General features: G+C 43.9%; 2 protein-coding genes across 4 annotated transcripts in view; one reads left to right on the plus strand and one right to left on the minus strand.

Moving 5' to 3' along the window:
• Nucleotides 1-721, minus strand: part of LOC5508588 (polycomb group RING finger protein 1) — a 10,370-nt gene extending 9,649 nt beyond the window's left edge. For both annotated transcript variants that reach the window (XM_032377384.2, XM_032377383.2), the window contains exon 1: nt 592-721. In XM_032377384.2, coding sequence (XP_032233275.2) covers nt 592-606 — 15 coding nt within the window. In that variant the 5' untranslated portion in view covers nt 607-721. The remainder of the gene's footprint in view (nt 1-591) is intronic.
• Nucleotides 722-1,242: 521 nt separating this feature from the next.
• LOC5508612 (leucine-rich repeat serine/threonine-protein kinase 2) lies at nt 1,243-21,269 on the plus strand. Of its 2 annotated transcripts, none has more exons than XM_048728821.1 (19): nt 1,243-1,942; nt 3,406-3,771; nt 4,417-4,685; nt 5,379-5,560; nt 5,948-6,129; nt 6,749-6,890; nt 7,068-9,588; nt 10,322-10,606; nt 11,183-11,543; nt 12,038-12,248; nt 12,896-13,136; nt 14,056-14,272; nt 15,370-15,695; nt 16,095-16,313; nt 16,677-16,871; nt 17,502-17,756; nt 18,137-18,334; nt 19,079-19,271; nt 19,818-21,269. In XM_048728821.1, the coding sequence occupies exons 1-19, from the start codon at nt 1,255-1,257 to the stop codon at nt 20,600-20,602; spliced, it is 7,836 nt and encodes a 2,611-aa protein (XP_048584778.1). In that variant the 5' UTR covers nt 1,243-1,254; the 3' UTR covers nt 20,603-21,269. The 2 variants fall into 2 exon arrangements, with proteins under 2 accessions (XP_048584778.1, XP_048584779.1); XM_048728822.1 differs by having other exon boundaries at nt 3,406-3,735.
• The last annotated feature ends 84 nt before the right edge of the window (nt 21,270-21,353 follow it).

Raw genomic sequence — 21,353 nt, forward strand, 5'->3', positions numbered from 1 at the left:
TAGCCAGGCAGGAAAGCAAGCCTTGATAAGATAAGTAACATTGTCATACAAAAGTCAAGAGCTAAGATTTCAATACAGGCTTCGACAAGCTTCAAAGGGAATGTTACAAGCTACTAAGCGCGAGCTAGCTCTCAAAGCGGTTCTCTAATCCCCGCTTTCGCGGCTCAAGGAGTGCATTTTACATTATATTCATAGTTTTACTGATTTAAAAGCCACTAATTAACAACTTTAGCTCCACAAAAATGCCAAATAGAATATCTTCTAGACTACATCCTACGTCCCCCATCCACAGGGTCTACTCTTCTACTTAACGCTACCGGAATCGAACGCGGTTCTCTGTGATCGAGTGCCTTTAAATAGATATGTACAACAGATTCAATAGCATTATGCATGCATATTATAAGATTGGTATCGCCTAAACTTGGGAGACTGACCAAGTTACACCAATGGAGAGAAATGGGGGAGTCGAAGAGAGCGTCCGACTCTTGTCCCCTTCAAGGTCGCGGTGCGAAGAGATCGCATCGACAACCTCTCAGACATGATGGAAGATGCAGAAATAACATGCATCCGTACTTTTACAGACCACCTTACCTCTATATCATCCATTGCGCTTGTTTCTCGCTAACCACCTTCAGTTCTTTACCGTCGTGCGCGCGAACTAGCCGCCATTACAGCCTCGATCCTACGCAATGGGCTCATCCGCTGTCCATATGTGGGCTCACTGAATAGATAAAATGATGAATTTCGCAAGCGGAGTGCGTGACGTTTTTACCCTTGGGATTTCACCAAAAATACCTTGAGCAACCACATACCAAATTGGCAAGTCCTGGATCACTACAGTGCAGTTAAACCTTGTTGATAACACTAGATCCATGAACTAGGCTCTTCCGAGAGTATTTTTATCGGGAGGTTAACCAGATTTTGACCGTGTAACGCGATAGCTCTGTCTATTTCTGTTGGGTCTGGTTCGATTGCAATTCTTACTGCCAAATGCCTCTGGCGTTTCCTCTTGTTTTATACCGATGTCCTATTGATATTCACAGTGGATGCTTCACGTGCGCCTTCAATTTGTTTTATCCTGCTTCGTATGGCTTGTGACCTTTGAAAGCGTATCTAGATTGATCTAGACATCCCTTGGGGTCCATTGCTTCAATGCATTCATGTATGATTTCGTTGTTCCCTGTGTATTTCCGGGTACCGTGTTTTATAATTGTATGGAGAAGTGAAAGAGGAACAAACTGCTGTTGGTAGAACATGGATCTTCTTTACTCGAGCACTTTAGGAGGTGGGATTGCAATAGAAATTGACGAGAAATCGGAAATAACACATGAAATGGACACTGATGATTATGAGAGTTCTCAAATTATCAAACGGCAATTTGAAATCCTTCGTGCAATCAAGGAAAATCACAATGAAGAAGAAGTTGAGAGCTGCATAGACGAACTTGCAGAAATCATAGATGATTCCTCTGCCTTTGATATAAAAGTATTTGAAAACGAGAGCGCAGAGACCATTGTGTTAGATGCGATGGGTTTGTTTATCACAAACTGCGCAATTCAGAGAAATGGCTCTTTTTTCCTTTCCCATCTGATAGAAGAGAGCTCCAGATGCAGAGAAGAACTTATAAAGAAGCAAGTACACCAGTTTGTCAGCAATCTCATGTTAAACTATTCTCAAGACTACTGCATCCAGGCCATGTGTTGTAGAATCATATCTTCTATAATTGAATGTTCAGACATCAGGCTGGACCTGGTATCTTTGGGTCTGATAACAATGATTGTTATGGCCATGGAGACTTTTGAAGAACATGAGGAATTCCAGTTACCTGCTCTCCAGCTTTTGAATGATATTCTTTTGGAAGATTCTCCAGCTCAAGATGAGTTTGTTTTGCAGGGATTTCACACTGTCATTTTGAATGTATTGAAAAGTCACAAAGATTCAGGTAAAACTGATGTGCATAATTTGTGAGATATCAATAGCTAAGTAGGCAATTTGCTGTTAGGGGAGGCATACACAACAAATACTTGAGGAAATCTTAGTGCTGGATGAATAAATGTTAATCAACAATTGAATGTCTCTATAAAAAACTAAGGGCTTAAGGGCTAAAGCTTGAAACGTCAGCGAAACTGCTCTGTTTTCACAGAGGTGTAAAACATAACATTTCAACCATGTGTTGATTTATTTCACTGAGTGGATTTATTCCACAAGTAGTACACAGACTCTCGTTTCCTGATTGTCTGTTGTCTTTCTAGTCATGTCATACTCATTTTAAGCCATGTTGCTGAAGCCTAAAGCACAGGAAGAACAAGTAAACATGATAAATTGACCCACTTTTCATCACAATACACACTTTTTCATACTTTTCATGTGTTATGTTGCTAAGCATATGAAAAAATGAGACAGTTAAAAGCTGGTATAAATATTTTAGGTAATACATGATTGATATTTATCCAAGCAAACATGCTATTTTTGGTGATGAACTGATCTGTAACGTGTATCATATGTCACTACTTGAACTTAAGGTTGGTGCCTCCTAATTGGAGGGTATTTTTGTTTTCCCAAAATTAACCAAAACTGCCCAGAAGCCATTAAAATTATGTGAAAAAATATAGGGGTAACCTTGCATTTAAAGAGGTACGCATCATCAAAGTCGTTAAAATTTGCTATATCAGCAAAATCTATAATAAAATGTTTTCAGTTGAAAATTTCACATTCCAGGGTGATAATCTTGTAATCAAATCTGAAAATATAAAGAATTTCCAAAATACAATAAATGGGGTTTTTCCCAGTTGTGCTTATTTTAACAACAAAGATTTAATATAAAACATCAAGAATTGTTACAAAATTTAAAAAAGAAATGTATTAATGGGTTGGGTGCAAACTCCCCCCACCCCATCCTGGTGGGTACAATTTGCCCATAGACATTTCTGGTTGGAAATTATGGCAGCGTACATATCCATCACATACATGAACTAATCAGATAATTTTTTTTATTAAGAAGAATTGGTAATACAAACTTTGAACTTAAACTTGATACTCCACCAGACTAAGCATTGATAAGCATTGACCTAAGCTTTAAAAAATTGAAATGTAGGCTTTATTATATCTGAAATCTTTATGGTATGCTTCATTACTGTAATGAAGTTAATCTTTTTCATGTCATTTATTATAATTTTTAGAGGCGTGTCTAGGGGCCATGGGAAATTGGTGGTTGTGACCACTATAAACAGCCCTCTTGCTAGCCATGATGCTATTCTTTGGTAAAAAAAACTCCTGTGCCATAGGAAGACAACACTTCGTCCTAAATAGGGATCACAGGACCTTATTGCCATGGCCCTTGCATGTGAAATTTTTGACATTCATAAAGGCAATTGTCTAATGGTTTACATATTTTGTCTGTTTCAGGTGAAATCACTGAGCATGGGATATTGCTTCTGGTATCCCTTTTAAAAAGCCAAAAAGCCACAACAGAGTTGCTTCATGGAGGGATTGTGACAGTTGCCATGGAAACAATGAAGACCAAGCAAGACTGTGGCAACCTTCAAGCTATTATTTGCTCATTGTTAGTTGCACTGGCAAACGATGAACTAGGACAAAGAGTAATCGTCGACCTTGGAGTATGCAATGAAATAAGAACAGTACTTCGAAGACACAGAAACCATGCCGATATCCAAAAACGAGGCCTTGAGGTCTTTGCGCTTCTCTCACCAATGATGATTAAATCTCAGGATATAAGTATGTGTTTGGTTAACGGAAAACTAACAGGCCAGTGTAAGTAACTTTGATCTAATGTACTAAAAATTTACAGCGCAATACAACCATTACCTGGGGTAAAGTAAATTGGAGAGTGTATGACAATATCAGGTTGTTGCCTTTATTTTTATGCATCTTAACCAGTTTAATTCTCTATTTTCATTTTGAAATCCTTGGGTTGTGCTTGTTTATTTTTCTTTGCATTTAAATTTACTGCAAAAATGCAGTGCCCAAACAGCACCCTCTCGTAACTCCATGGTATTGGTATTGTGCTTGATTTGATACTTAACTTGTGATTCCTGGTGATTTGCAATGTGTGCATGTTTTAAGCTGACTATGTAATCTATAGAAATGTAAAAGTAAATGCAATTACAATGAATGAAAATCAACATTGAATGAGATTAACGATCAAAGTTATGATTCCTATTTATGGTCCTGGCTAGCCATGTATACATCTTACCGCCAGTTTGTTATTTTCTTTACTCATTTATCCCTTTATTACTCATTCTGTTATCAGTATCTGCTGACAGTCCCATGTATTAGCTGTAGTTATAAAGAACAGAATCCTGTAAATGGATTTTATTTTCTCTCTTGCTAGTTAAGTAGAGTATGTTATGTCTGATAAGCAAATACCCGACTCTTAGGCCTTATCATTCTTTACAGCTTTAGATCACTGGATGAATGACATTCTTGTTGCCATGGCAACACATGGTGACAAGCCCGACGTCCTATGCATGGCATGCTTTGCACTTTGTAAACTGATCAACAGCTACCCAGGCCAGGCTATACTGATAGGCGATGAAGCTGGTCAGATTCCTGTCCATAGCTCCATCATGGCTGCGCTAGTGCTGCACCTCGACAACTCTGAGCTCTGTCAGTGGGCGTGTCAAACGCTGGCTTGCATAATGGCACAATCTCAAAAAGTCCAGAAGGTAAACATTTGCAGTGTACAATGGGACCTTCCTATAATGGACACCCTTTCTTAAGCAGATACCTCCTTTTCTAACAAACACTTTCCAAAGTTCTGATCTTAACCTTCATCAAGTGGATGCATTTTTTTGGTCTTCAGTGAGGATGGCCATTATATTGAGGTTCCACTGTTTGAGTTTGTTTGTTGTATGAAGGTTTCACTGAGTGGGGTTGTCTGTTATATGGAAGTTTAAAGAAGTAGTCGTACCACTGAGTAAGGAAGTTTGTTAAGAAGAAAATTTCCCCGAGAGGGTGTTCATTGTATAGAAGTTCCCCTGAGTGAGGGTGTCCATTTTAGGGAGGTTCCTTATATGGAGGCCCATTATATGGCTCCACTGTACATTTTCTTATGTAGCTCATTTATAGACGCTGGTCCACTGCTTGCATAGCTGTCAACCCAACTTGAACGGAAACCTTGTGAAATCCGGTGAAATACAGGAAATATGTGAAAAAAACCAAGAGAGCCAATGCGGGTGAATACAGAGAATGTATGAACATTCTCACAAAAAATAGGCTCGTGATGAGGTCCAAAATCTTGTGACACCTGCCTTAAGCGGGTGAGTTGACAGCTGTGTGCTCGTAACTCCCAAGTTTTAATCTGACAACACTAATGCCCTGTGAATCCATATTTTTTACTTACCCTTGTGCCTTGCCAGGAACTGACCAGCAAAGGGGTGTACATCTACATCATTGCATCCATGAAGAAGCACAAGAGACATGCCCAGACACAGCAATGGGCGTGTCGCGCTCTTCGCATACTCTGTACTAATGATGTGGACTGCAAGATGAACTTAATAAAGGAAGAAGCTTTGGATAGGATCACTAAAGCCTTATTCAGGTGAATAAATTGTATACACCCTTAAACCTTTAGTCTGCTCCAACAAAGGGCTAATGCCCAAAACCTTAATGAATCTACTCTGTTTCACCGAGGTGTTTAACATACCATTCCAACCTTGAGTTGATTTCCCTGATTCCACCACTCCAACGCTCACCCTGATACAGTTATTCAACAGATTGTCTGTAGTCCTTCTAGTTATACCTTATACAGGTTGCTTTTTGTTTACATCGTTTGTTTTGAAGCTTACATGAGGAAATCTACCTTTTTTGTTACTGCAATAATCCCATCCTCTTGCACCAACGCCCACCCACCTTGACACGTTAGGATGCAATAATTCGTGAAGGACTCCAGTTTAATTTTTGATCATTGTAATCCTGGTATTGCTAGGCTTAAGGATGACTTCGGCGTCCAGGAAGAGGCTCTAGCAGCGATTGCCTGTCTGGCTACCGATATCGAGCTGGTCCGCCACCAGTGCGCCACGGATCAGGTCCATATAAGGATCCTTGAAGGCCTGAAAGCAAAGTTCCTGGATTTTCCTTCATTAGTCGAGGTTTCGTTAGAGGCTCTAGGTAATGAAAACGATGGTTTAAGATACTATGAAGTAGATTAAATTTCTTCTATCTGGAAAATTGTAATTGTAAGTATTAAATTTCTTCAATCTGGAAGAATTGTTTGCTTAGTATTTGTTTAACGCCAATTAGCATCGCGAGACTCTATGCGTTTCACTTAAGATTGAACTTGCACTCCCACGTCAAGCATTCATTTCATAAGCTAATTTAAGCAAGTAAGTGAGATAATTTTCAGGGGCGGATCTAGCTTTTTGCTAAATGGGAGGGGGGGGGGGTTGGCTCAGTGACAAAGGGGGGGAGGGGGTAACTTTTTTGTTACATATGGCTTTCTGGCAGCCCAAAGGGGAGGTTTAAACCCCCTAAACCCTCCCCCTAGATCCGCTACTAGTTTTGATCAAATGTTGTTTGACATTATTTAACTCCTAAATATACACTACTCTACGTTTACATGGTACCACGGGCGGGCGTTCCGAGGTGTTCTTTAACGTCATTAGAGCCCGGTTTTTGCACCTCAAAATTGATCCAACCTTGTCCCCCTTTGCTTGAAAAGCAAAACTCGTGCGACTGAGTTATTGCGCCACTCATGCTATCGTACCCCTCTCTTTCTCTCTCGTTTCAGGTGTTTTGTCAGCTGCTGAGGAAATCCCCGAGCTCCTTATTAAAGCTAGTGCAATACCTATCATCATTAAAGCCATGGCAGCCCATTCGAAGCATGCAGCGATCCAGCAGAAAGCCTGCATACTAGCACAGATTCTGGCAAGGTATCATCTGGAAGTGCAGTCCTACAAGTAGTTGCGTAAATTCCACAGACATAACCAATAACTTTTGTCTTGTCGTAGTTTCCTATCGAATATAGCTTGTTTTTTCTTGTCGTATGTTCTCGACCAATAGCCTTTGTCTTGTAGTTTCCTGCCTAACGGGTATTGAATGTCTCGTAGGTTCTTGAATGAAACCTTGTGCCTGTCTGTGGTCACGGCCATTCTGCAAGCCATGTTCGAGTTCTCACTAGACGAGGCCGTACAGGAGGAGGCGTGTGTCGCCTTTCATGTCATTTCGCAGATCGAGCCTCAGTACAGCGAGATCCTTGTAAACCAGTGCGCCCATGAGCGGCTCTTCTTCATCCTCGAGAACTTCAGCAGTAATAGGAGGCTTGTGGACTTGGCCAGTCAGTGCTTGTGGCATCTCGGGATTCAAAGGGACCTCAAGGCCAGGATGCTGCTGTCTGCATGTGCTGGCGGGCTCCTTAAAGGCGCAACGTGTCTTATCCAGATCGGCGCAGATGTCAATGCTGGGGAGGGCACCAATACCCCGCTATGCGCCGCATGTAAGAACAACAAGGAAGATATGGTCCAGTTCCTTCTATCGCAAGGCATAACGGATGTCCAGACTGCGCTGATGCTGTGTCTGGAAATGAGGCACAATAACTTGGTCGGAATTCTGCTGCAGAAGCTTGGGCATGATCGTGAGGCAGGGGTGATAGCATGGGGCGGACTCAAACTTGGAGAACTAAGGCCAGAATGGCTCTCACCTGCGCTATCAGGAAGGAACTACTCCGTACCTTTAGAGTCAGCTTGGGGTGATTACCTTCGTGAGGCCGAAAACGAGTGGCACCGAAGATTGACGATCAGTAGCGACCTTACCGAGTCCGAACCGAATCCTTCTCGAAAGATTTCCGAGTCCATCACTGAGGATGAGTTGGACTGTGGTTTGGTAGCGGAGCAGAAGGGGAAAATCACCAAGACCTCCCCCTTACGATTTGATAGCCTAAGTGGCGCGGCACTACCTTACAGTCGTTACGATCCTAGAGTCGTCACTCCCTTTTCCAAGCGAGACACAGTGATTCTTCCCCGGACTGCCTCGCGAGCCTCCGAGGATAGAACACAACCGAATGCATTCGATTTCCTCCGAAGAAAATCCCGAAGTATGTTGAACCTTTCAGAACTCAGTCAATCTAGTCAAAAAGCCGGTATGGATTACAGTTTCGCGGATACTCAATTCGTGGGGGACCCGGACGACTCTTTCAAAGCCTCGTGTTTGAGGGATAGAATCAATAGTTGTGACCGACAACCCTCTAGGATAAGGGCTTCGGGCTTGTTCGAGATGCCCGATAATACGTACTTGTACTTATCCGAGACTCCAACTGGAATCAGGAGCATGGATAGCTCAAGCACCTTGGAGGATAACATGCTAAGGAAGACATTTCCTCTCAAGAGGCGAAAAATGAGCAGGGCGTCACTGAATCAAAAGATGCTGACGAACGCCTCGGTCCGCGTGATCGATCTGTCCCGTAACGGGATAGGTGATCTACAGCCAATTGCCGATGCTGGGGAGTACCTGTTCATGCATCTGAGGAACGTAGAAAGGCTGGACCTGAGCGGCAACTTCCTCCAAGACTTCCCACCCTTACTGCACGAAGCGATGCCAAAGCTAGAACACATGAATCTCAGTCATAACGAGTTCGAGACGTTCCCGTACTGCCTTGTGAAGTGCAAACGCCTTAAGAGTTTGGACCTCTCGTACAATAAACTAACAAATTCCCCTCCCCCGCTATCGATATCTGCTTCTATCTTGCTGGAGGATCTGTCCTTAGCGCATAATGTCTTGGACTCCTTCCCCGAATGGTTAGGAGAGTTCCTGCCTGGTCTCACCAAGCTCTCTGTTGCTGGTAACAATATCAAATCGCTGCCGTCCACCGCCCTTGCTGTGCGCAGGCTGAAAGACCTTGATATTTCACACAATCACATCGAGTCCATACCCGAGGAATTCCTGAAGGAGCTCTTTATATTGAACACTCTGAACGTGTCCCATAACTCTCTGGAGTCACTGCCCGAGTCAGTGGCCCCATTCCTTCAGAACCTGAAGATCCTAAAGATGTCATATAACAACCTCGCGGGCAAATCAAGATTCCACATCCCTCGCTTTATTTTGATGCTCCCGAACTTGAAAGAACTTGACTTGTCAAATAACAAACTGACGCATGTGCCCCCTCCCGAAGCCTGGACGACAAGGCAACTGAAAGAGCTCATACTTGCGCACAATAAGATCAAGAGTATCTCTCTTGAGAACAGTACTGGTAAATGGTCGAACCTTGAACGTCTCGTTCTGAGTCACAATAACCTCAAGTGCGTACCCAGGGGAATCGGCGATCTCACCTCTCTTACCTCCTTAGACCTCAGCTATAACCCAAGTATCTGTTTTCTCCCGGACGAGATGGGAAAGCTGTGTAATCTCTGGGACCTGCAGTTGAATGGGTTGAAGCTGGACTTGGATGACTCAATGCAAGGGAAGTCTAAAGAGCTGATTGCGTTTTTGCACTCGAAGCTGATGAACTCTGTGCCTTACTACCGCATGAAGCTGGTCACGGTAGGAATGGGCGGACGGGGGAAGACCACTCTGTTGAATCAGCTGCTCAAGTCTAAGGCGAGCGCACCGCACAACGAGCTTATTATAAGGGACTGGGTGAGTCTCTAGTGTAACACGGATACCTTATAAAGAGTCCTGCCCATAAACTTCGAGTTCAGGAAGTTTTGCGCGCTGTAACGGTTTTGGCTTATTGTCCACATTTGAAAGTTGTTTAATGGGATGAATATTTGTTTGCACAACGAGCTTATTATAAGGCACTGGGTGAGTCTCTAGTGTAACACGGATACCTTATAAAGAGTCCTGCCCATAAACTTCGAGTTCAGGAAGTTTTGCGCGCTGTAACGGTTTTGGCTTATTGTCCACATTTGAAAGTTGTTTAATGGGACGAATATTTGTTTGCACAACGAGCTTATTATAAGGCACTGGGTGAGTCTCTAGTGTAACACGGATACCTTATAAAGAGTCCTGCCCATAAACTTTGAGTTCAGGAAGTTTTGCGCGCTGTCACGGTTTTGGTTTATTGTGCACATTTGAAAGTTGTTTAATGGGACGAATATTTGTTTGCATGGTCCCCGTTGTTCGTATTGAACTTGCCACGATACGACCACAATGTTATGTGGATGTCACATGGATGTTAAAAATGTCATATTACATACTATAGCGCCACATCGCCGTGTTATCAAAGCATTAGATGTTTTCCTAAATTAGTAGTTTTTAAAAAAAAAACTAGACTGCTGCTAATTGCATTATGTCATATAAGATTTTATGTCTAGCTCTGTCACGCTGCCAGATTTTGTTCTCATGTCCATATTCGTTCTGTCTATCCCAGGCTGTGCGAGATAGTAAGGCCACATGCAAGTTCTGCCACCATCGCTCCGTCATCTACACCATCAGTACGTGGGACTACAAGGGTCGAGATGATCTCCATCACGTGTTCCAGTGCCTCATGTCCTCGCGTACGCTCTACCTAGCCGTATATGATGTCAGCAAAGGAGTCCAGGAATTTGAGAGCCTGCGGTCTTGGCTGTTGAACATCTACGCATGCGCACCTGATGCTCCTGTTATGCTAGTGGGCACTCATCTTGACAAGGTGCCTAAGGACAAGCTCAATGAGGTACGTATCTTGACAAGCTCCCTGAGGACATGCTCAATGAGGTACGTATCTTGACAAGCTCCCTGAGGACATGCTCAATGAGGTACGTATCTTGACAAGCTCCCTGAGGACATGCTCAATGAGGTACGTATCTTGACAAGGTGCCTAAGGACATGCTCAATGAGGTACGTATCTTGACAAGGTGCCTAAGGACAAGCTCAATAAGGTACGTATCTTGACAAGCTCCCTAAGGACAAGCTCAATGAGGTACGTATCTTGACAAGCTCCCTGAGGACATGCTCAATGAGGTACGTATCTTGACAAGGTGCCTAAGAACTTGCACAATGAGGTACGTATCTTGACAAGCTTCCTAAGGACATGCTCAATGAGGTACGTATCTCGACAAGCTCCCTAAGGACATGCTCAATGAGGTACGTATCTTGACAAGCTCGCTAAATGAGGTACGTTTCTTAAGGTCCCAATGAAGGCCCTATCGGGAATATTTGGGAGGAAAGGGACTGGTGGATATAGGTATTTGGTTTGAGCAAATCTCTACGTGGATGATCAGCCCTATGACAAACTCGTTATCTCTACTAGGTACTACAATCTATGCGAGACAAAGCCCAAAGCTTGTACAGCAGCAGTGCAGGTCTGCCCGAGATTAAAGCCCACGTGGTTCTTAACTGTACCGCGGAAACCCCTGGCATTCAAGCGCTCCGGAACCGCATTGTCAATCTCATCGTCAAGTGCAAGTGTAAGGGCCACTCCCTGCTCGGGTCACGTGTCCCTCAAGCCTTCGTCCGACTGCAGCAACTGGTACTCCAGGAGACGGCTAGTGGGAATTCTGCGCCTTTTCTCTACCGCGGGGACCTGAGGCGACTCCTACAGGATAAAGAGGATGAAGTCAGTATGTGTGATAGCGAGCTTGGCCAGGCCGTCAAGTTCCTACATGAAGCAGGTGTGTGCGCATTTTGATGCCTTTTTTTTAACAGTGTTTATCAAACGTTTTACATATGTCCATGACAATTTTCCAACCGCTTTTGGTCGCTTATGGGGAGTGGTTACTTAACAAAGATAGCCACACACAGGCCCGTATCCAGGGGGGGGGGAGTGCAGAGGGCACACACACACACACAACGGCCCAAAGTCCACTTTTGGTTCTCAATAGACGTGCTGTTTGTAGACTATAAAGCATAAGCTATATCACTCTGGTATGTAGCCAAATCCGACAATAAACGTTCCGTGGAGATATTGCAAATGCATAAAAAAATCCCTTTTTGTTCTTTCGGAGGTGGTTAGATTTTATCAGAGAACTCCCTCCCTCCCCCTCCCGGAAAAAATTAAGTCCATTTTTTTCGGATATTTCGCACCCCCTCCCCCCCCCCTCCCCCTCAGAAAAATCCTGGGTACGGGCCTGACACATTTTACATCCATTTTCTTGTCGTTATCCAGGAGTTCTTGTACATTACGATGACCCGGTGGCACACCTCAGCGATGTGTTCTTCGTCAAGCCCGAGTGGTTGTGTCACGTGATCTCAAGTGTCGTAACCACGGGCAATGATAAGGGCCTGGTGACTAATGGTATCTTAAAGAGAGATGATCTTCATTCCTTGTTCAAGCCGGAAGTCGGAAGTCACGCTGAACTGATGCCTCAATTACTCAGGTGAAGTGAAAAAAAAAAGCGCACTGGAATCATCTACACTTGTATCGCCGTTCCTCTGTTTATTTATATTAGATTGGGTGGCTCCAACTTAAATTAAAGATAAATAAAATAATAAATTGGAGTAGCTAATCACTCTCAATGCGGCTAAATGCTGGATTACGAGAGCGCAGATTCAGACGTGGTCGAGTTGAAGGCATGGGAAGGCCCCATACAACTCATGTCTGACCACGGATCACAGCTTGGATCAAAATTGTTGGTTTTGTGGAGGGAGGAAAACCGGAGAACCCAAACACTAACCACTCGAAGCAAAGGCGACACCAACTAATTTACTCCCGTCAGAACTGGGAATTAAACCCAGAACCCAGTGGTGAGAGGCACAGACACAACACAGCAATGCTCTGTCATCTGCACCGACTAGGCTCCCCCGTTTCTCCAATTTGCCGACCTTTGCTCTCTCTGCAAAGACATGCCTATGCTCAGCTACTTTATTTTTCACCGAGATTTACAGCTTAACCACTTTAATGTTGACTTCCCCCACAGCGTTATTGTTTATGTAACTATTTGCTTTTATAGCGTATCCAGGTTGCTTCAGCGGCCAGTCACTTGACCATTCACGTTATAACCTTTGCTGGTTATCGTGTATTCAGGTTGTTGGAGCGCTCTGGCGTCTTGTTGCCGGTCAACTCAACGGAATTTCTTATGCCCTCCCGCCTCAGCCGTAAGGAACCGACCATTACACTACCTAACCCCTCCCCTGAGAGGAGCTGTCGACGGCTGTACGACCTGGCCTTCGTGCCGCCTGGGTTCTGGGCTCGACTCATCGCCAGGCTCCTGCTCTTCGCGCGGTCTATGATTTCCGTGGACCTAAATGTGACACATGAGGATGAGGTTAGTGGGCTGGGTCCGTCATGCCTATATATGCTTCTTTGTTTCTGGTTTTATTGCGGTTTTTTAATATTTTGCGAACTCTCGCCGAAGATTTCCAACAGCTAAATCGCCTTCTGGCTTCCGTTGACAAGAGTTCGCAGAAGATTGAAATTCGCAGTACCATTACATTTTGCGGCTTCTTGTGTGAATACCTTAGGTTAAAACCGTGTTGCGCATTGCTGAGGCGAATTGAGAAGATGGCGATTTACATAAACAAAATCTATACTAGGATTCGTAAGAGATTTTCACATTTTACTTTTCTCCTCAAAACAGATTGACCAAAAGTTAGGGAAATTGCGCGAAAGGCTTGACTTTGGTTTATGACTGTCGAACAATGTAGAGCCATTTTATAAATTGCGCGAAAGCTTAACTTTGGTTTATGACTGGCGTACAATGTAGAGCCATTTTATAAATTGCGCGAAAGCTTAACTTTGGTTTATGACTGGCGTACAATGTAGAGCGATTTTATAAATAGCTTAAAAAGTTAAACTTTGGTTTATGAATAGCGTACAATGTAAAGCCATTTTATAAATTGCGCGAAAACTTGATTTTGGTTTATGACTGGCGTACAATGTAGAGCCATTTTATAAATTGCGTGAAAAGTTAAACTTTGGTTTATGACTGGCGTACAATGTAGAGCCATTTTATAAATTGCGCGAAAACTTTATTTTGGTTTATGACTGGCGTACAATCTAAAGCCATTTTAAAAATTGCGCGAAAACTTGACTTTGGTTTATGACTGACGGACAATGTAGAGCCATTTTATAAATTGCGCGAAAGCTTAACTTTGGTTAATGACTGCCGTACAATGTAGAGCCATTTAATAAACATTTTTTCTTCTCTCGTGTTCTTTCTCTGACTCGCTGTTTTTTCTGTGCAGCCCCATCAAGTTGAGCCCGCGCTACACTACTGGTGTGACGGCGTCTACGCCACGTGGGAGGACCACGCCTATTTCCTCGTCAACCAGGACTCCTCGGAAACCTATGGAACCAACATCCTTTCAATTCTTGTCCCCAACACTAAACTGGGCTTCCGTCTCCTTGGCAACCTGACTGATCACGTGGACGTACTGATAGAGGAGTGGTTCCCAAGCTTGAGTAAGTTGAGTTATTGTCGTCCCCTGGTCGTTGTCCGTGTGGTTTTCTCAATAGTGACTTCCTATTCTCTTTTGCTTCTATATTAAAAAGCGCCAATCACGGTGCTATGCTTCCGCACAACCGAGTTACACAAAGCATCCATTTGCACCCATTTCCATAAATAATAGCCACCACAATTGGTCTTATACTTTAATAGAATGATTTTCATTAACCCGTGAACTGCACTTTAACGTATTACACTTTATTGCGATCTTAAGCCCCGTGCAAACTGCGCCAGCACCCGCCAGAATTTCTGGCGAACTCTTGCTCGACTGACCACAAGACAAAGGAAGTGTCAGAAAGTCCATTTCCCATTTTGTCATTTCCTTTGTCCTATAGTCAGTCGAGCGAAAATTCGCCAGCAATGCTGGCAGGTGTTAGCGCAGTTTGCACGGGGCTGTATTCCATTGTATTCTTTTGTGGTTTCCTGACTATTACACTTTGACTATCACACTTTGTTTCAGGGGTTAAAGAAAACCACTCTAACAATATTTCATTGAACGTATATCAGATACTTGTTTGAATTAGCCGATGGAAATGTATTGTTTTGGTGATTCGGTATAGTGCGGGGTGGTAAAATAGTGGAGTGATTGGCTTCTTGACGTTTGGGTAGCGCCTTGTGCTTTTCCCTGTATCGTAACTGATTTATCAACTTCTGCAGTATCCATTACCGCAGGCCTGTAAGCGTGGAAATAGTACAGTTGTCACCTCAACATTTAGTACCGCTAGGTGACCAAGCTGAACTATACCATTTTGTAGTTGTTACCTTTTTGTCTAATCCTCCAATAAGTTCCCGTTATCGCCTGTCACATGAAACAATTATGAAATGAAAAATTGCAAATACCTTTATTAATGTATTTAGCTTGAGATATCTAATTGTGGACACAGGTCCTCCTGCTTAACGTCCTTAACCGAGAAAACGAGGGATTTAAATTATCCGATGTCAGGAATTTTACTACTAAAAAAGCTTAACTGACTTGGGTTCGAACCCTGGAGAGGGAGCCCGTACCACTGAGCCACCGCGCCATTCACCTTAGAATACCTATTTGTTTTCCCAGACGGTGTCGATCCCGTGCAATGCCTACCCCTCGTGTCCAGGCTCTGCCCGTGCCTGGTGTGTGAGGGCGAATACTCTCACGCGTTCGCCTTGGAGGACTGTACTGAGTACGCCTGCACGCACGAGTACGTCACGTGCCCGAAGACGTCAGTCACTATGCCACTACAGCACGTTGCTCCAGATGTTGTCCTTGCCGACTTAGATCAGCAGTGGATGTTGGACAGTGCTGAGCTGTGTCTGGAGGAAAAGAAGGAGAATGTGTTGGGTGATGGTGGATATGGCACTGTGTACAAGGCCAAGTATTATGGGCAGTTCGTTGCTGTCAAGGTACACTCACTTACTTTCCCAAGTAACCAAGTTTTTTTTCCTTTGCTTGCGCTTATAACCGATAAGATTCTTACGATAACGTTCATGCGGTTTTATATTGTAACTTATCTTGTATTTCGTCACAGTTCTCTTCCATAATTTCCTGGCCCCAGCGTCTCCGTGCGCCTGTTGTGGTGGAAATACTGGTGGTCTTTTTAACTTTTCTTAGCGATATAAATTACCGGCACATTAGACGCACACAAAATGGTCTGGGGCAACATAAAATTTAGCGGCAACATAAATCTAGCTCCCTTGATGACAAGAACGCTGTCTAGATGCTCTGTCTGATGATCGATATCTATATTTCCCTGAGCGACAGATGTCTCTTCTATTCTCTGACAAATGCTGTACCTGTCGTAGGTTTTTCGTAAGGCGACAGATGTCTGTCCGCATCGACTCCTCCGTCAGGAGGTGCCATTCCTCAGTCGCCTGCGGCACCCAAGCATCATCAACATGATAGGCGTGGCCTTGAAGCCACGGGCGCTGGTCCTAGAACTCGCCCCGCTCGGCTCACTCAGCTCGCTCCTTAGCAAGGGGGAGGGCCTGAGTCGTGGGCTGCAGCACCGCATTGCACTACAGGTAAATGGCGTATCACTACATTCCCTTATTATATGGTGTATGGATATGATCCCTCATTCTCTCTCCACCTTGGCATGGGGTTACAAGATGTTTTAGCATTTATGTACCAAAATTCTATAACACATCTCTATGATTTCGTAAGCCATGCAAGCAAAACATGGGCTTACATTATCTGAAGTATCTTTCAACAACTTTCTATTTATGAATTTTACTGCATGTTATGGAAACGCTTATACATGTTGGTCGCAGTATAAATCTCTAAACTTTTCGTGCACGTCGGTTTTCCATCATTTGTGAAATTCTCCATGAAGTTCTGCCGTACCTTGGCGTATCATATTACCATGTGTAATGCGCCGTTTACAGGTAGCAGAAGGGCTGGCATACCTACATAAACATATGATCGTGTACCGGGACCTCAAGCCGCACAACATCCTGATCTTCTCCCTGTCCCTCGGCATCCTCATCAACGCCAAGATATCCGACTACGGGATCGCGCGCTACGCCACCTTATACGGGCTTACAGCACCGGAGGGTACTCCGGGATATCGCGCACCTGAGGTAAGACCCCACAACTCCATACATTAAAGAGTTGTTTATGTAATAAAGCGCTCCTTGCACGGCAACCGAAGGTACTACGGGATATCGCGCACTCGAGGTAAGACCCCAAAACCCCATAAAAGAGTTGTTTATGTAATGTAGCATTCCCTGCACGGCACCCGAAGGTACTCCGGGATATCGCGCACTCGAGGTAAGACCCCAAAATCCCATAAAAGAGTTGTTTATGTAATGTAGCATTCCCTGCACGGCACCCGAAGGTACTCCGGGATATCGCGCACTCGAGGTAAGACCCCAAAACCCCATAAAAGAGTTGTTTATGTAATGTAGCATACCTTGCACGGCACCCGAAGTTACTCCGGGATATCGCGCACTCGAGGTAAGACCCCAAAACCCCATAAAAGAGTTGTTTATGTAATGTAGCATATCTTGCACGGCACCCGAAGTTACTCCGGGATATCGCGCACCTGATGTAAGACCCCAAAACCCTATACATTACAGAGTTATTTATGTAATGTAGCATTCCTTGCACGGCACCCGAAGTTACTCCGGGATATCGCGCACTCGAGGTAATGCCCCATACATTATAGAAATGTGCGTAGCGCTTATCCTTGAATCTCCTCCTTGTCCCAGGTCGCCCGTGGTGATGTCGCGTATAACAAGGAGGCTGACATGTACTCGTTTGGTATGTTTCTATACGAGCTCGTGACAGGAGGCAAGCGTCCGTTTGAGGACCTGCGCTTCCGCAGTGAGCTCGACGCGGCCGTGGTACAGGGGCGTATGGTTGAGCCAATCACAGACTCGGGATGTCCGCCTTGGCCCGATGTGTCCGACATGATCGAACATTTGCTGGAACCGCGTCCGGATTTGCGACCCACTGCTCAGGAGGTCAGGATCGGTAAACACTTATCATAACTAGTTCCCACTTGCTTTTCCAACATGTCGATGTAGTGATAAACAAGCACCACACCAAGACAATCATGTAAAATAAAAGTCGCTGTAGTGTTCTACATAAACGGTTATTCACAGCCCAGAATTTCGTACAAGCTCTTTGCAGTTACAGTACTGAAACAAGCTGAGCATGGTCGTTTGTATTGCCACCTTGAGTTTTACCTGTGAATAACCAGTATATATTTCTCTATAGAACGCTATATAGCGTAGGTATAGAAATGTGGTGCTGGAAAATTGTACTGGTTACCCCGCCCCCCTCCCCTAACCCTAGCTGGACGCCGTCAAATGTACTCATCCTATCAAATTATGATCGGCAGGTGTTCGAGCGGCTGTACACAGCGGAGCTCGTGTGCTTGAAGCGCGACGTGGTGGTCTGTAAAGGTCAGACCGTGGAGTGCATGGCTGTCCGACATTACACGGAGGGCAACACGGATCGCATGGAAGTCTGGACCGGAAGTGGTCTGTCCGATAACTACACCGGTCAGGTGTCGTGGTTCGACATCGCTGATACGGGGGTGGGTTGGTTTGATGGCTCGGCTTGCATGAACTTTGTCTACAGCGCTTTCGGTCAACAAGCGCATTGCAGGAAACCCGTATATCCACATGTTCTTGGTCTCTTGACGACAGAAATAGTCAAACATATCGTAGATTAGTGAAGATTTAGGATCAATTAACACTTCAAACCTATTTGGAAAAATGGCTATCTTGTTGTTTGTTTGTTTTAAAAGAAACCCTTTACAATACTTGAGTCCTCAATACAGAAGGAAAACAGTTCGAGCTAGCGAAGAAATTCGAGATATCCGAGTAAAAATTACTCAAAATCAGTCCGAGCTCGGGTTACGCAAGTTCAGGTTACTCGGGTTATATAGGGCTTCACTGATTGGTAGCCGACTAGCGCCTAGACATCACGTGACTTTTTGGGCGGTAAAGTCGCGAACGCTCTGGATTTTGGCGGCAAAATAACAACAGGAAAAAGCCACTTATTCAGCGCTTACGAATCAGCCAGCTCTGTCAGAAAGTTATTTGATCGAAAAATGCTTATTATTATTCATTGCTCTCTTGTGTGACGTTCTCAGCCATTTCTGTGTGTTTTTTTTTGCTAGCGTTTGCCACCCAAAAAGTCTTGGTTTCTTAGTGCAAATTGCCTGTCATTTACCATCTTTTGTCTTTGCTTAGTGCTCATTTGAATTACACGGGTTTTAGTGATTGTTCTCTGTCGGATGTCTTTGGTAACCACGGTTACCTTTTGTTGCTGACAGGGCTGCAGGGGAACCTTAGTGAGTGACAAACGCATTATGTGTATTACCGCTGTACACAGTCACCTGGTGGTCGCAGGAACACAGTCGGGAACCCTGTGGATATTTGACGCATGGACTCACAAATGCTTGCACTCGTTACCAGCCCTCCCTGACGCAGTGCTCTGCCTACGTCACTTTTTCGACATCAAGACCGGTAATGATATTTTATGTGTCATTTATGTGGTATTTTGACCATTACAATATTTTCATCGCAGCCTTTCCAAAAACTAGGAACTGAGATGTTTTTACAACATGTAATTTTACATTTTACAATATGTACAAATACATCTTTATCTTCATCATCATCTCCATCATCATCATCATCATCATCATCACCATCCACATCACCATTATCATCATCATTTGTATTGCTTGTTTGTTTGTTTGTTTTATAAGTGTTTATTAGCGCTACGAGTATCTCATATACGTTATTAGAAAATTTAAGTAAAAACGTTTCTGGGTGGTGGACGACAACGGGAAGTAGAGTTTTTCTGTGTGTGTTTAATTAACGCTGCCGCAACGCTAGCAGGTTTAGTATGTCAGATTTCGTGGCTGAACAGAACGTCTTCTTTTGTTGGGTTTTGGCAAAAACTTAACAAAGAAGGAAAATGTTAATCTTCTGGTTGGCGTCAGTAGTTCACAAATTCGTTTGCTTAATTTCCCTTATGCCACCAAAATAACTCTTTCTTCCCACCCTTAGGTCAAGATGTGGTTGTCGCAGGTCTGGCAGACGGTAAGCTTGCTGTATACCAGACGATCTCTTTGCAAAAACAAGACGCTGTCCCTCACATGGTAACATTCTGCCGTGCCGGAAGTGACGCAACTTGCCAAGACTGTGCTTCACATCCGATTGCATGCATTACTCAAGCTCGCAAACGCCTCTACGTCGGATGCGGAAATGACGTCATAGTCGTACAGCCTAATGATGGGTTTGCTGTGGAGCGGCGATGGTCTGTGCAGGATCGAAACAGGGGCCTGGTGAATAACATCGCGGTTGGCGTTCAAATTTGGACATCAACAAAAGACTCTCCGAGCGTTGATTTCTGGGATGTCTCCAAGGTGGTGCATCATGGAACGATCGACTGTCGTTCTATATTAGAGGCCAGCGGTGTCAACGAAGACTCACATGAAATGCGCGTCGTTTGTATGCTACTGCATAGACGCACGGCACTCTGGGTAGGCCTGGGGGGCGGTCACGTGATCGTGCTCTCTCCCACTACCTGTGATCCTTTGTGCGTAATCAACCGTCACGTGGGAGCTGTTCGCTGTCTCGCGCTTGCGGCGCGGAGGTCCATCGCTGGAAGGCCTGTGTCTTTTGTCCTGAGCGGAGGCATGGGTTTTCGAGAGAGGCCTGGGTATAGTAGGAAGAAGGCGGACTTTGGGTATGTGCTGGTCTGGGAGGCGGATATCGGCGAGCAGGTGTTGGCATTGAATGATGACAGAATCAAGAGGGAAGAGTGCATTGCGCTATATAGCGACGAATAGAATATATTAACGAAAAAGCGAACAATTTTGCTTTGAAAACTGTCGTTTTTTTTTTTTTGCACTAAATACCACATTTGGGTCCGCATAAAAATATTTTTCGCTTTTATATCGCCCTGAAACCGTGTAAGTCGAAAATTTCCACGTAAACTTGCAGAAATTTGTGTTTATTACGATTTTGCTGGCCGTCAACTTGAAAACGAGGCCTAGTCCCTAACGTTCTAGATCACCACGTGTTTCCCGCGCGCTCGCCCCAGGCTATTTTAGACCGTTTAGAAATACAACTATTGATTGATATAGTACCAACAGGTGACAATCATCTCACATTGAGATAACGGGCAAATCAGGAAATTGAGCGATGAAACATTTAGGAGTTTATAGAGTACCAGTTGTTCTGTAAATCGTTAGATAGGTTTCTTAAGACAAGACTTAGGTGATAGGGCCACCCCGAAGGGTGGAGGTACAATTTTCAATTTAACTTGAACACACTATAAAAAAAAAATACAAACAAATCTGTGCATTTGTTTTTAAATTAAAAATCATATAAATTGTAATATTTAATTTATGATACAAAGATTTATTTAAATTGAAGTCGTTGATCCAACAATTATGTGTCCATTTAGTATTACACATAAAATAATAAATTTAATAAAAGTCTTATAAAGATAAAGTTTGTCTGTGTTTTCCTACTCTTCATCCTTATTTTAAGAGGGCCTCATACGCTATGGTTTATCACGCCTATTGGACGATGCGT

The sequence above is a fragment of the Nematostella vectensis genome, chromosome 6 (genome assembly GCF_932526225.1).
Source record: "Nematostella vectensis chromosome 6, jaNemVect1.1, whole genome shotgun sequence".
NCBI classification, from domain to species: domain Eukaryota; kingdom Metazoa; phylum Cnidaria; class Anthozoa; order Actiniaria; family Edwardsiidae; genus Nematostella; species Nematostella vectensis.

What these genes read in the sequence shown, in the direction of transcription:
- LOC5508612 (XM_048728821.1), top strand. Translation starts at nt 1,255, where the DNA reads ATGGATCTTCTTTACTCGAGCACTTTAGGAGGTGGGATTGCAATAGAA. An exon ending in CTAAGGACAAGCTCAATGAG is followed by an intron (nt 10,607 to 11,182) that starts GTACGTATCTTG and finishes TATCTCTACTAG; the next exon opens with GTACTACAATCTATGCGAGA. An exon ending in CGGGATATCGCGCACCTGAG is followed by an intron (nt 16,872 to 17,501) that starts GTAAGACCCCAC and finishes TCCTTGTCCCAG; the next exon opens with GTCGCCCGTGGTGATGTCGC.